The sequence below is a fragment of the Lepisma saccharinum genome, chromosome 23 (genome assembly GCF_977018435.1).
Source record: "Lepisma saccharinum chromosome 23, izLepSacc3.1, whole genome shotgun sequence".
Taxonomy (NCBI): domain Eukaryota; kingdom Metazoa; phylum Arthropoda; class Insecta; order Zygentoma; family Lepismatidae; genus Lepisma; species Lepisma saccharinum.
The window spans coordinates 3,321,806-3,336,653 of record NC_139251.1 but is presented as its reverse complement, the minus strand read 5'-3'; the positions used below and the strand labels follow the sequence as shown (position 1 = coordinate 3,336,653).

General features: G+C 39.4%; 1 protein-coding gene across 1 annotated transcript; it reads left to right on the top strand.

The window, feature by feature from the left end:
- The first annotated feature begins 7,427 nt into the window (after positions 1-7,427).
- Positions 7,428-8,435, top strand: LOC145977834 (uncharacterized). Its single transcript, XM_083110152.1, has one exon. The coding sequence runs from the start codon at positions 7,428-7,430 to the stop codon at positions 8,433-8,435; it is 1,008 nt and encodes a 335-aa protein (XP_082966278.1).
- The last annotated feature ends 6,413 nt before the right edge of the window (positions 8,436-14,848 follow it).

The window sequence follows — 14,848 nt, the reverse complement described above, 5'->3', positions numbered from 1 at the left end:
AATTTTCCTCATTAGAATCACAAATATGTGAGGAGGTGCTCTGCAGATCTTCCTCATTATCCGACATTTCCCTGTGGCTTGACACCTTGTTGCACAGAACTTTCCGTTCGTACGTTCCTTTCGAAGAAGGGTACTACGTGATTGCGCGCGAATGTGACATAGCACCACCTCTTGGTAAATGCAAGAGACGTACATGCCGCACGTACTGCACGATGTATCTCAATTTTGACGGAAGTGAGGATTAGCTCCTTATTGCACCGAACCCTTCAATTCATTAGTCACAGATTTTTAATTAACTGATTAATGCGACTAATGGTCATTCTATAATCATATATTTTTTTGGATATTTAATATCATGTTCCAAATTATTATTTTTAAATTGTGTCTGAGACATAATTAAACCACTATATTGAGGTCTCCCCGATTGCACTGTGGTAGCGTTGTCGCCTTGTAATCAAGGCGTCCCAGGTTCGATACCCGGTGGAGGTACATAGTGGTTCGGATCCCACTTTAAACTGTAGGTCCAGTTCCAATTAGCCTTACTTTGCATAAAGGGAACTTAAAACAATAAACCAATAAATTAATCAATTTGACATATCTAAAGGCAAAGTTATGAGTCTATAGTTAATTGACGTCATTATGTGATCCCGATAGACAGTAAGATAACATAGATAACCTAACCATGTGTTCTACTCGGTATGGCGTCTGACTGCTACGCGGGAGACTCGGGTTCCATTCGCGGGGTGGATGATCTAAGTTCCGAAAATTCCTATCTTGTCCCCGTGCGATGCAGCTCTGGGTCTCACCCAGCCTAAATTATATGGATAACTGTTTGCAATCCTGGGGCGATAAAGGTGATCGGAACGTCGTGCTGATCACTTCACCTTTACATTGCCAGAGATAATAAATGTGTAGAACCCTGCCTCTATACCCTTATGTGCCTTCATGGCACGGTGCAATGCACAGGGGATACCTTTACCCTTTTTCATTCATACGTTCCCAATCCCAGAATCTTCAGGGTGTTTTTGGTTATACACACACACACACACACACACACACACACACACACACACACACACACACAACACGTCAGCGTGATAGTGAGAGAGACGGAAATATTTGTGACAAAGGTTATTAAAAATTTACAACTTTTCATCAATGAAATTAGAGAAAGCATTCATAATCGACAAAATACAATTAAGATGCTATCAACAATATGTCCTCTGAAGATATTCATTAATATTACAATAATATGACCCATATTGCTATTTCCAAATTACGATAAAATAACATGTGAGAGATTTTACCTTGCCAGCGAGAAGAACAACGCATTTGTAATTTAGGTCACAAAAAAGGTAACACGTAGAAATTCCGATTCACTTCTAAAGTTTTTGAAATTTTATCGCTACGTTTGTGTAACAAACCTTTGTAGAAGTGAAGTATATTGAAAGTAAGTCAACCATACGTTTTTTTCCTTTTGTGAAACCGAGGAAGGAGAGACAAGCACGTGGAGCACGTATTTAAAATATATTAAGTAAAGTAGTTGTTTTAGGTTGTACCGGGTGTTCAAAAATTATTGGTCAATTTTTTTCAATGTTTTATTTCGCTTTTTGTCACTTTAGGCTAATTGCGAAGATGGAAATGAGTGATGATATGATGAAATTGATGAATGGACACTCACAAATATCCATGATCAGGACGGGATGCGAACACGGGACCCGTAGCATTGCTTTTCGCCAGTGCCGGCTCAGATGGATTGATAGATGGATGCATACATAGAGAGACATTCAAGGATGCTTACATAGAGAATGAACACCGTATGTAGGGACTCCTGCGTGATAAATTGAGGGCGGGGTTTGTAAGCGCTATGATAAATGCTGCGCTCGTAGTTTGACTTACATACAGGAGAGGACTGCGTCAGAGTCTTGCGTGATAAACTGCGAGAGTGGGTTAGCTCTAAGGTATATAGTGTGCTCGCAGAGCCAAATCCGGATAAGTGCATTCTTATGTAATGGAACAAAAGGCAACCTGAAGCATTTGTTTAATGGATCTGTAGCTGAACGATGTAAGGCGAGTGTGTAAAGAAATGGTATCTCGGTGAGGAGTCATTGAGAGAGTCCAATAGGTCGTAGGTGTATGCTACGTATAAGCTTAAAGGGTTTTGGTGGTTTGGGAATCGGTTGGTTGATAGAAGTGTCGGTATACGTAAAGCCACTAAACACATAATTGTTTCAGTCAGTGTGAACGAATTAAGGAGGAGAGAGGATAGCAGGACCCCCCCCCCCACAAAGCATTTATATCCATGGCAAAATAAACTTATTCTTATCCCGGTCAGGGATGTTTTTATCACCTTTAGTTTATTTTACTTACTTGTAACATATACAAATTTGCAAGACCCCCAAATAATCTAACCTCCGAAGTGAAATTACAAATACACCCCTGACTGGAATCCCCCAGCCCCTAAAGCAAAAAAAATAATTTGCGCAGTGGTTACAGTTTCCTTTAACAATACTACCATATGGACATTTCGTTACGGGTAAATTTTATCAATCTACACCTGGCTTTCTAATCTAGCAGAAGGCATTGTTAGAATTCTAATTGTGTAAACAATGCACGCAAGTTGGTTACGAAGGCAATACCGGCATTTCGGTAAAACATAGATGTGCATCTATTATTTACAACTTGGTAGTTTCGTGTATCCTTATCTAGTCCATTGTTGTCACAGTATGTCCGTTACACGTGCTATATTTTATTATGGATCTTCTGAATTCCATCTTTGAGCACACGATAGATGGCCATAAATTACAAGCAGAAACACACGCACACAGAGATATGCATCTATTTATTGACGGATATTATCAATAATTTACTATATTTTGGTAATGAAACTCCTGGAAATAAGATAACGAAAACTCATAAACGAACACAGGTATGTTATAATCTATACTATGGTTAGCTATTTGCCTCAAAAACCTTATTTTGTGTTACAACAGTATGTGAAAGCTTACATTGCTAACTGTATCAAAGAAGAACTTACTATTTACCTTAAAAACAAGGTAGGTGGTGGAATTTCTGATTCAGTTTTAAGGAACTTGAGGGTTCAACGCAATTTTACTCTAACAAACTTTTGTAGAATGAAAAATGTTAAGTTAAATCAACTTTTCAAACGACCATTTTCCTGATATTTGGTAGGGTGGTAGAAGAGACGAAGTACCTTACATGTGTAAAATTTTAGTCCTCAATGATACACGGTGTTTGTACAGCAAGGTTGTCACGTTTTTATTAAATGTCAAATTTATGCTTAAAAGGTCAAAGAAAAAATATATAATTTTCTTCTAATTATGATATAAGTTTCATCTTGGGCTTGTTTGAATCTAAGAGAACATAGTTTTCGTAAAAGATAATCTTGCATGGAAATATTATAAAGTTTATTTGAAGGTCACATCACATGAGCTTTGATCTTCAATACCTAAAAAATGCGATATTTAATTTTGGTGGCAATACGACATATTATCAAGTTAAGTGTAATCTGTGCTTGGTGTAAGTTTCATTTTGGGATCCCTTTGTGAACAGGAATATAACAATCTGACCGTAGTACATGCTACATTGAGTGATACACCTTGTAGCGTAGTAAAGTAATGTCGTCTGGGGAACTAAATTCAACAGAAACGAAATTGCCTCTGTAGTAAAAACAATGTGACGAATCCAATTTTGAAGAGTTTGAACTCTGACCTGTTCGTTCGCCGCCATCTTGAGAAAACGGAGCTAATATTCACCTCGAAAATTAAAAAAACAACAATAATTTCTTGAAAACTGTTAATTGTACGTACACTAAACATGAAGGTAACCAAAATGGAAGAGCAGATAATTTGATAACTTATGGTTTCTCTTTGACAGAGCTAGCATAAATCTTAATTGAATTAGAAAGCTTCAACTATTACTTTATTTTTTAGAATTAGCTTAAAATATGATTTCTGATTTTGAGCGGGCTACATAAGGTCAGCAGTGGGTCCGATATTACGCCCGACCCAGAGATTGGGCACTCTAGGTATACAGCATATGTTCTAATTCCACATTATCATTTCTGCCTACATATTCCTTGGGTACGAACTGAAAGCAAACAATTTCGGCGTCGGTACCACCGAAACGGACAAGATTCGGAATTAGAAGGCGCTACCTACTCGTACTTACAGCATCCTGCACCTTAAACAGCCTCCCCAAAGTGTAAAAACCGAAAAAAATGTTTTATGTGATCGAAGATGCCTGATAACCTTACATAACAAGTAAATTTGTCCCATAAAGCATAAATTAGCTATATTACTGTAGATTTTCTACGTAATTTTTATTTTTCAAATTTCCAGAGTTGTTGATATTTACGAAAAATGATAAGAATAACATTTGAAGGTTCTGTTTAGATTATTCAAGCAAAAAAATAAAATCGGTTGAGAAATAGCCGAGAGACAAGTTAAAAATATGAATTCCCCCATTTTGAATTCAATATTGCGGCTAAGCGATCAGAAAGCGAATCATATGTTCAGTTTTTTCTGTATCCCAGTCTAACCTATTAAAATTCTGTAAAGTAAAACTGAGGGTACATTTCAGTGCACACGAAACACATGACTTACATGAGTGTTGCATGACGTGCACGTATGTTTGACCTTTATTGCCCTTTTTTTACTGACTTTTGACACGAACGCATGGGCGTGCGCAGACCCGCTGATTCTGGGGGGTAAAAAGTAAAGTAAAGTGCTCCCCTGTGCATAGCACCACGCCATGAAGGCGTATAGGGGGTGTGGGGGTAACGCCCCACACTTTCTTCATCCGGTCGTGAGTATTATGGGGCGTAAAAGTCTAGATGAAAAGTCAATCTGAGAAAGGAAAGCCTCATTCCATCTCACTGTTCTTTGTGTTGGTGGAGCAGGTACTAACAGGGGCGTATGTAGTGTTTGTCCGAACCCACCGAAAGTCACTCTATTAGAAGAATTCCAGCTTCCGTGGAACAAAAGTTCTCTGTTCCTCCCCCTATTATTTTCCTTCTCTGTCGATCAGACTAATTTCCATATAAACATAATTTCGTACAGCAAAATCAAAATAAATTCACATAATTTATTTATTTCCAATGCGTGGCCAACTTACACCACATAGGTGTAACAACTACACTAACGAATAAAATGTGTGGGTCTTATTAATAAGTAATTTTCTGAAAACCGAAGTGAGATATTCCAAATACATGGAAACTATACCGGCCGTATTTGCTTGGAACTTTCATCGGCTTGAAAATACTTAATTTTTAAAGAGAATAATATCGTTCAATAACTGTAATACGAATTATTTACACTAAATTTCTAAGAGAAAGTATTAGCAGGGGCAACTGCCTCTCTTGCCCCCCAATCTGACAGACGTTTCCCATTATTGTTTCATTTCCCAGGTGTACATTCTCATATGCACTTGCCATTGTGAAAAGATTGATTAACCTTATTGAACAGTTACATTTGGTTGTTGGTTGATTTAGTGTTTTAAGTCCACTTTGTGCACAGTAAGGCTAATCGGGACTGGACCTACGGTTTAGAGTGGAATCCGAACCACTATATGCCTCCACCGGGTATCGAACCCGGGACCCCTATCGGGGAGGGCTACTGAACAGTTACACGTAGAGAGAAAACTAACAGACAAATTAATCAAGAAGACCCACGATGCAACCCTGAAACCCTTCTTCATACTGGTAGACTTTGTCATAACCCGTTCACAGGGGAGTGTTCTGTTCACTTCACTCTTCGCATTGTGAATCGTCACAGATGCTTCATACAACAGGCAGAATCAATGATGATTTCGAAGTTCGCACTAATGATCATAGCCAGCAAGTTGATTGTTTAAATGATTGAATAGGCCTTTTAAGTTCGTTTTATGCACAGTAAGGCTAATCGGGACTGGACCTACAGCTTAAAGTGGGATCCGAACCACTAAGTACCTCCACCGAGTATCGAACCACTAAGTACCTCCACCGAGTATCGAACCCGGGACACCTTGCTTACAAGGCGACGACTCTACCACTGCGCTATCGGAGAGGCTTGGCCCGCTAATCTTCACCCTATTTTACACAATAACATGTCTCACTCTTATTCTTATAATTTCAGACAATCGAGATAATAAAGCAGAAAATGTTGCGTTCGCTAATTTTCTGAACTCCTCATATACGAGGTGTGGCAAAAAATTAATGAGGCTGATTTTCTTTTAACCAAGAATATTAATACTTTTACAAATCAAGATTATCTCCCTCAAAATAGTTCCCTGGGGCAGCTGCACAGCGATGGAGGAGTAGTTTCCATTGTTCGCCCTGAGCAGTGAATGTTCTCCATAAGCCCTTGGTGACTTTTTATAAGTCATAGTAGCGGATTCGCCAAGTTTTACACAATATTTTATGGCAAAACTTGTAACAAGTAAACGGCAAGGATTAACCTAACTGCCATGTGAAGGGGAAGGCAGCCGCGTCGCCGATTGGTGCGCAGTGTTGCCCGTCTCATTACTTTTCTTCCACACCTAGTACAAACAATTGTACGTGACTGAAACAGTTTTTTTTCTTATTTCAGGCTGAGTGATCAAAAATGTTAGCGGTTTGGGCAATATTACAGTTGATTCAACACTGTGTCACAGGACATTTCACGCCAGAAACGGCAGACGATGGATATGCAGCATTTCGAACATTATCTTGCGTAGCTGATTTTGCACGGAGCCAAAATTCGCATACAAAGGAAGTAAGAGTTCTACTGCATCGTGGCAACGAATCGGAATTTCAACTTGATGCGTCGAGTGAAATATCGCTCGTTCCTATGACGATTGTATCAAATGATCGGAGGGGAGTGCTTGTGATTCCCTATGCAGGTAGATGTGAAGTAATTTTAGTGTATAGGCAAATCCCTGAACTCGAGTCATGGATTTTCGAAGTTGCTGATTACATATCACGTTGCAATCGGAGGGCTCTTGTTTTTATAGAAAGCAAATTGCAAATTGATGACACAGCTACAATATCTACGATACTGTGGGAGAAACAAATTCTGAATGTAGGTTTCCTAGATGTTACAAACAAATCATGTGACTGTAATGTAATTACTTATAATTACTTCAATCCGCCAAATTCACTATCAGCACGGTGCTTGGCATCTAAGTCGAAAACGAATGCTGGTGATTGGAAATACATTTTTAAAAACAAGTTTCGTAATATGCATAAGTATCCATTACAAACTTCTGGTTTCGACATCATGCCTTCCTTTCAAATGACTAAAATCAACAATCAAGTGAAATATTCAGGGGTAGGTGGAAAGACGTTCGAATGTCTTATGCAAAGTTTAAATTTCAGCTCATTTTGCGTTGCTTACTATAAAAGGCATAACTTTGGCGAGATCTTTCCCAACGGGACATGGACAGGGGTGATGGGTGACATTGTGTTTGGAAAAACTGAATTATCCCTTGTACCATTCATGGTTAATGCAGTGCGGGCAAGGAGTGTTGACATGACTGATATTTACCTAATCACACAACTCTCTTTCATGGTAAAGAAGAGCCCCATTATTCCACAGTGGATGTCTCTGTTTCTTCCGTTCCAACTAAATACCTGGCTTTTACTGATAGTTATCTTAGCCGTTACTCTATTCTCTGTGGTGATCATTCAAAAATGTGTTTTAAAAATTACTAACTCCAACAATGCCTTGAAAATCCTAGGATCTTTAATGCGTATTACGTTAAATATATCAGTGAACGTACCTTCGAACAATGCATTGAGAATTATATTCTTCTCGTGGATGTATGTTAGTCTAATGTACAATTCTCTGTACCAAAGTTGTTTGGTTAGCGTTTTGACAGTCCCGCGGCACTACAAAGATATAGATACAATCGAAGAGTTGCTTCAAAATGTTGACCACATCAAATGTGGTGGTGCGATAACAAATGCTCTGCAAGCATCTTCAGATCCTGTAGTGCATGCAATGTCCAAAAAGATTAGATTGTCTAGTAATCTTTTCGAAAGAATAACATCAGTAGTGGAAGAAGAAAAATGTGCAGCAGCGACACACATTGATAATCTCAAGTTTGTTGGCATGAATCTATATTACTGTCCAGGTTGTAAGCTGCCATTCCACATTGTGAAAGAAAATTTGCAAAACTCTTATTTAGCTTTTGGTGTCCGGAAGAAATCAGCTTATCTTCCTGCATTTAATAAGATCATTCAACGGATGATACATGGTGGACTTATTAAGAAATGGAATGATGATATATTCAGTGATCTACTCATTCGAAAGAAATGCAATACAACGTGTATAAGGGATAACATAACTATATCCTTGAAGCATTTACAGGCAATGTTTTACATAATAGCATTTGGATGGATAGCAGGAATAATCACACTTTTGATAGAAACTATCATGAAACATAGTGAAAGGTAGACAAACTTCAATGCAAGTACTACAATTTCATTGCAAACTTTTTGTACGATTTAATCGTTTCTCACTTGATTTCAAGCATTTCTATTCTGTTCGCTAGTGAGAAATATGCAAATAGAAAAGTTTTCTTTGTTATATCTTTATTTATTGACTAAACTAAGGCAAACTCACTTACTGCACTGCACATGATCTGTGAACTTGTTTGTAAAATATTTAAAACAGTTCAGAGTTTCTCGGGCTATTATATGTAAAACCAGACTTGTCAGGTTTATTCATGTCTTTGTGTGGACTTTATAAGCAGACTGACATTCAAAGCTATAATGGAAAACGTAAGAATCATCATAATTTTATTGTGGATTACTATTCATTTTCTTGCATATTTAGAAGAATTTTTAAATTCAGTTCATTTTAGTGAGCAATATAATGAAAACACGTATCTATATTGTAGATTGATTTACATATTCCGTCCTTGAATTTTCTTTTCTTTATATAATTTCCCTGTTTTTTATATTTATTTGTATATTGTAGTTTTAGATGTAAAAAATTAGTGTGAAGTTCATTCATTACATATTGTAATATTTGAAGTTGAATATCTATAATTTATAATATCTGTATGTTTCAATATCTATACGTTATGTTGTATAGGTTTACTGAAGCTTGAATTTGGGTTAAATTTCCCTTGGTTCTACAAAATATGAATATATGTTTACTTTGTTGTAATTTCAAGAATGTTTTGTGCAATCAAACATCATGAAAAATTAAAACTGTAGGAAAGAAATATAGAGAATTGAAATTTTGTCATTTGCCTGTTATGTTTGAAATAATTATAAACCTACGCATTGGGCAAAAAAAAGTCTCATGAAAACTTTTAGTTTACCAGATTTGGCTACTATTTGTTTTAGCAACCTACGAATTAACTAAAAGGAAGGTTTAAACTGTTTATGACAAAATAAAATATTTCTCAAGTGTATTATTTACTTGTACACATCTACATTAAATAGAAAAACGCATGTCGTTAATTTTGTTGCTGTAGAAGTTTCGAAAACAAATATGTAGAATAGTTTGTTCTACATTTCTTTAGTTTGTTAAATGAGTGACAGTGGGGAATGTCTATATATAATATAAGATCTGGAAACATTTTTTTTTATTTTTTGACATTGTAAGATGTGCTAAGTTCAATATGAATTAAATTAGGAAAACATATTGTTTGAAAAATTGTACCGTCTTTTTTTGCAAAATATATTGTTACCTTTGTGTGCAAAAAATGATATTATTAGAGTTTGCAAAAAATCTACTTTGAACAAACTATTAGATCTTTGAAAGAGGACTCTCAAAACTAAAGAGCATTCTCAGACCATTGTCTGCTACTTCCGTGAGTTGAATAACAATAACAATAACAATAACTTGCCAAACTACGTTGCTTGGATCGGGGTAGTAATTTCATTAGATAATTGCGACGTTTCCTGATAGGACGATAAGATAGAAGCTGAAACAATTTTTGATGGAAATTAGAGTCGTTAATGAAAGGAATAACGTGTCAGGGATACATGAAAAAGCATCGTTTGCTCTATCAGAGGCAAAATCCCAACATTAAAAGTATTGTTTCTTTGAGAAAGTGCAAGAAAGAGTCCTAAATATGACGATGACTTTATTCCCTAAATGGACAGGAAAAATGTTCAAGACCAGGAAATACTTGGGTATTTATTTATTTATCACCTATAACAGAGCTCCTTCTCCAATTACAATAGATGTACAGTCGGAGAAAGAATTACCTGGGCCACGGGACCTAGAATTTCGTAACGTCTTAAAGCCTGTTGTTTATGCAACCCAAATAACAAAATATTCGCTTAAGTTTGTCTGGTGGATCTGCGTTCTCGGGAAGGATTGAGTATTGATAGCATCAGTCACATGACTCATGCCCCAGCCACAACAAACAGCTCGGTGCTACGAGGCCTCCAGAAGAAAATTTCAGGAACTGGTTTCTTGACAAGAGCTACTCGTAAGGAAATATTCTATCGAGTGATTAATTAGAGTCATTGTCAAGAAGGTTCACTGAAATGATGGTTCTCATCACAGACTACATGCCACGCGTTAATTGTTTAAGTCTAGTTTATACACTGGACCTACAGATTAAAGTGGTATCCGAACAAATGTTCCTCTATCTGGTATTGAATTCGGAAGCCTTTGATTACATGTCGAAGACGTTACCACTACGCCATCGGAGAGGCAATGTAACGCCTTGAGAAAGAGACGAGTGAAACCATATTTGGCGTAAATTTTAAAAATAAGACAATATTTTGTGGTCACAGTTTCGAACCGTGGGAGAAGCATAAATTTTTTGTTCCATTGTCCATTTCACGAGTTTATAATTCTTCCTCACCGACACGATTAACACGAGTGGTAGAAGAAAACCGAAGTAAAATAGCTAACTGAAATAGAAATAAAAGGAAAAAGCGAAACAAATTATATCCATAATATTCTGAAGTCACTTCAGTCGTATTTACGGAATGCTACCTTTAAGGATTAGTTTATATTGACACGTGCAACTAGAGATTTTCCCACTAGTGCTTTCTTAATGTTACTTCTTGGATGTTTCTCAGTACGAAGTTTGCTATATGTAAAAAAATTAGTTAGCAACGCGTACTTGTAGTTAAAATGTTCACCACCCATGCGCCCCCGCGAGTATAAAACCAGCGCAGCGAGGCCCGGAGTTCAGTTGGACGCCGAGGGACTGGTGGCTCCGAGCGCCGGCTTTAGACATGCTGTCTATCTAAATTTGGGGAAGGACCTTTCGGCACAGCAGCAATGCATAGAGAACATCACTGAATCCAGTACCAGACAGCAGGCAGCGAGAACACCGAGATTACGGGATGGGAGGCAGCAGTCGGCGGAAATCGGCGGCAGTCAAGCATCGTGGAACTTCGGCGGCCCATTGTCTAACATTTTGGCGGGAAGGGGTGGGCGTGCGTGGATCCTAAGTAAGTGCATGGACCACTAAGCGCACAGCCCAATTCAAAATTACACGTACCCCGGACGTACGTTCTCGTTCGCCTGCCGGACGAGAGAGCTCCGAAGCTCCAATCTCCCTCGGGGAAAGTGCGGGTCGTCGGCTTCCCGGTTGCATCAAGCTTGGTACCCGAAAAATCTCCGACTCTCTGACACTGAGGTATTTCCTTTTCAGGATTGCCAAAGTTAAGAGAAACTCAGCGAAAGAACGATTTGTCCCTCGAAATTGTCTGAAAGTGCCGGATGTCCTTCTTAGGGCAGAAAGCACTCGTCGCTCAACGGCAAAAAACGGCCCTTCTTAGGACCAAAAAGCCGAAATCTCCGAAATTCCTTAGGGAAAAAGAAAAAAACGGGGCCAAGTGCAACTGACGATATAGATTTCACCCCCTCCTTCTCAGGGGGGATATCTCGAAAACCGGCGGCCGAAAGCTCAACCGGGAGGAGAAAGGAGTGCGTGGACCTGGGCAAAGAAGTGGATGCTGAGGAAAGGGATAGCGGATAGCAAAGGCAGATCAAAACCGACCGGGTTGGTGGCCCTCCAAGGGCCTTTCCACCCAAAAGTCTGTCGGGGAGTAGTGACCCCCGGCAGCACCCGACTGCTGTGCGCTTTCGGGCGTAGGGGACCATGTGTTCTGTCGCGTCATCGGTTTTGTTTTGTGGCCGGTGATAATTACCCCGACTCGGAAATGGACCTAAGGGGTATAGGCAGGCACATGGGCACAAACGGTGGTTCCCCCGTAGCAGCAGTCACCCACACTGCAATGACGTTATGCTCTGGGTGTGATTATTTCAGATACCCCGCAAGGGGACAGATTTCAGAAAGGCCTCGGCCGTTCGGAATGGCCCGACGAGAAGTCACTGCCAATGAAAAGCCAATGGTGTCTTAAATCCCGATCTGAAGCAAAAGTAACAATGCCCCGAGAAACAGACGAGTTCTCTCTTAACGGACAGACATCCCAAGCAACGACTCACGCAGACGTCTCTGTCAGTTAACTTCCGAAGCGGCTTGTTTTCGGCCTTAATTCAAAATTCATTTTCGATATTTGTTTCAAACAAGGTTGTAAGTCGGAATGAGTAGGTCCAACTAACACACAGATTTGCAGAGCCCCTTCGGGTTTACCTTCCTGCCCTTCCCCAGTAAGGATAGGAACCCATAGGGTGTGTGTTTTTTGCCCCCCCTTTCAACTTGGGTTTTGTCTGCTATGCAGAATTTTTCCTCGGGAGCTTCCCTTCTATTTCTCTTTTTTGTCTCTTGTAGTTTTTTCTGTCTGTCTAATTTTCGCCGTCTGGTAAAAATTATCTTTCCATAGGGTTGAAACCAGATTTAGCTAAATATTCGATGTCCCACGTAGGTAGATTTGCATACTAGTGCATGCCTGCATGGAATGGAGGTTTCCCCGAGGGAGAAATCCGGCGTGACTGGATCTATTCCGAAGGGAAGATTGTACCTAGGCAAAAGACCAAACATGAGGCTATAATGTGCTTGGAGAGTGCATTAGTGTTTCAGGCGAGGTCTGCGCCTTTCGGTACGGTTGCCGGTTGACCAAGGTCGGGCACCACTCATCCCCGCGAGCTCCTTTGGGGGCGGGGGTTTTTCTTTCTTTCTTTTTTTTCCGGAGTTCAGTTGGCTTTCAGGTCGGTTCACGATAAGATCTCTCTTACCAACCGACCTGGAAGAAGGATCACTCCGCTCTTGCGAGAGGCCATGCACCCGAGAGAAGCCGCACTCCGCTTTCCAGCGAGAGAGGTTGAACTCTGTCTTTGGCAAGAGAACCCACTCCACTTTCGAGTGAGAGATACCCCACTCCGCTTATTGGCGAGAGAGAACAACTCCACTTTAGAGTGAGAGGACCCGCTCCGCTTGCTGCGAGAGGTTTCCTTCCCCTATCAACCAGCGACACCCCGCCAGAGTAGTGTGGCGTTGGGTTTCCAGACAACCTACTCTCTCTTTCAGGGGAACCCGTGACGACTGCGGCGACCAGGCCCTAAATAAAATTAGGTCCCCATACTCCCCATTGGCACCTCACTGCGAGGAATGAATTGGATGTTCCATAATCCCCCCTTTTCTTTCTCTTCGAGTCTAAAGGTGGTACAGGTAAAAGCACGTAAGGGATACAAGTAAAGACTTGTGTGCTAACAGACATCTTTGTGTTCTGATTATAATAAACTTTATATATATAAACCTGGTTTAATCTTTCTTTACACCCAGCTAGACCTGAGATATTTCTGAGTCTTTGTACTACGACTGAATCAGTTAGCACATATGGGTAAACTTTTGCCGACCACCCAACTGCAGTTTTTAGCGTGTTGAACGCAGCCAGTACCAGTACTCCTGCACAGTGGTGGGTGGACGTTGCACGTCATATTATTCGGCACGAAGTAACATTAGAGACATTCAATCTTGCATTTTTGCCTTTCAACTAATTCTTCGAATTCAGGTTAATCACAACAATAAGATAAATTATGAAGCAAATTATAGTGAATGTGGGCTATTGACAGTTATTACGAATTACCTGACACAAACATCATTAAACAGACTCGGTGGGCGAGCTCATTAAGTGGTCGACATTCGATCTCGTCACTAAAGTTCCCAGGCTTGAGTACCGTCCTTGTCACGGGAGTTTGAGTATTTCGTCATTAATTTCATTTAATGGTCACTCGTACAAGACTGAGACACTGTCAGGTCTTGTTTCTTTCTTGACATCTCCCTAATTGAGTTGTTGTTCTGTTTGTTATTGGCTTTGTATTGGCAATTATTGTCATTATTCTTCCCCTGTAGGTAAACCATTACGACGATTTATGATGAAGTACAACAGATAAAAGGGCAAGAACAATAGAGTCATGCCTGTCCTGGACTTCAACCCAGAACCTTAAGTAACGAGATTTGAAATTCTGGAGAAGGCATCCGTGTTTCGCTTGGCTTTCTCTCTCCTCTAATTCTGTTATTTTATTATACACGTATAATTAAAATGGATCTGAGAAAATATGTTGCGATCCATAATTGTGTTGGTTAGATGCAACATATGTGAATTCCAACATGGAATAAATTATTATTTTTTGTTTCGTATGTGGTTGAACATGAAAGTTTCTTACACTGTGACAATTTATGATTTTAGTTTTTCTTTTCTGCACAGATAAGCTAATCGGGACTGGACCTTCAGTTTTAAATGGGATACGAACCACTACGTGCCTCCACCGTGTATCGAACCCGGGATCCCTTGATTATAAGGTGACGACGTTATCACTACGTCCCGTGACAAAATGTTATTCACTCGATCTCTACAATAACTTATTTCAATATTTACATTTTCGTTTTCTTCTTTCTTTTTGTTAACTACTCTTATACGACTCATTTTGCGTCTTCGAATTTCTTCTTGTTTCATGCAAATAAAAATAATAAATGCAGACCC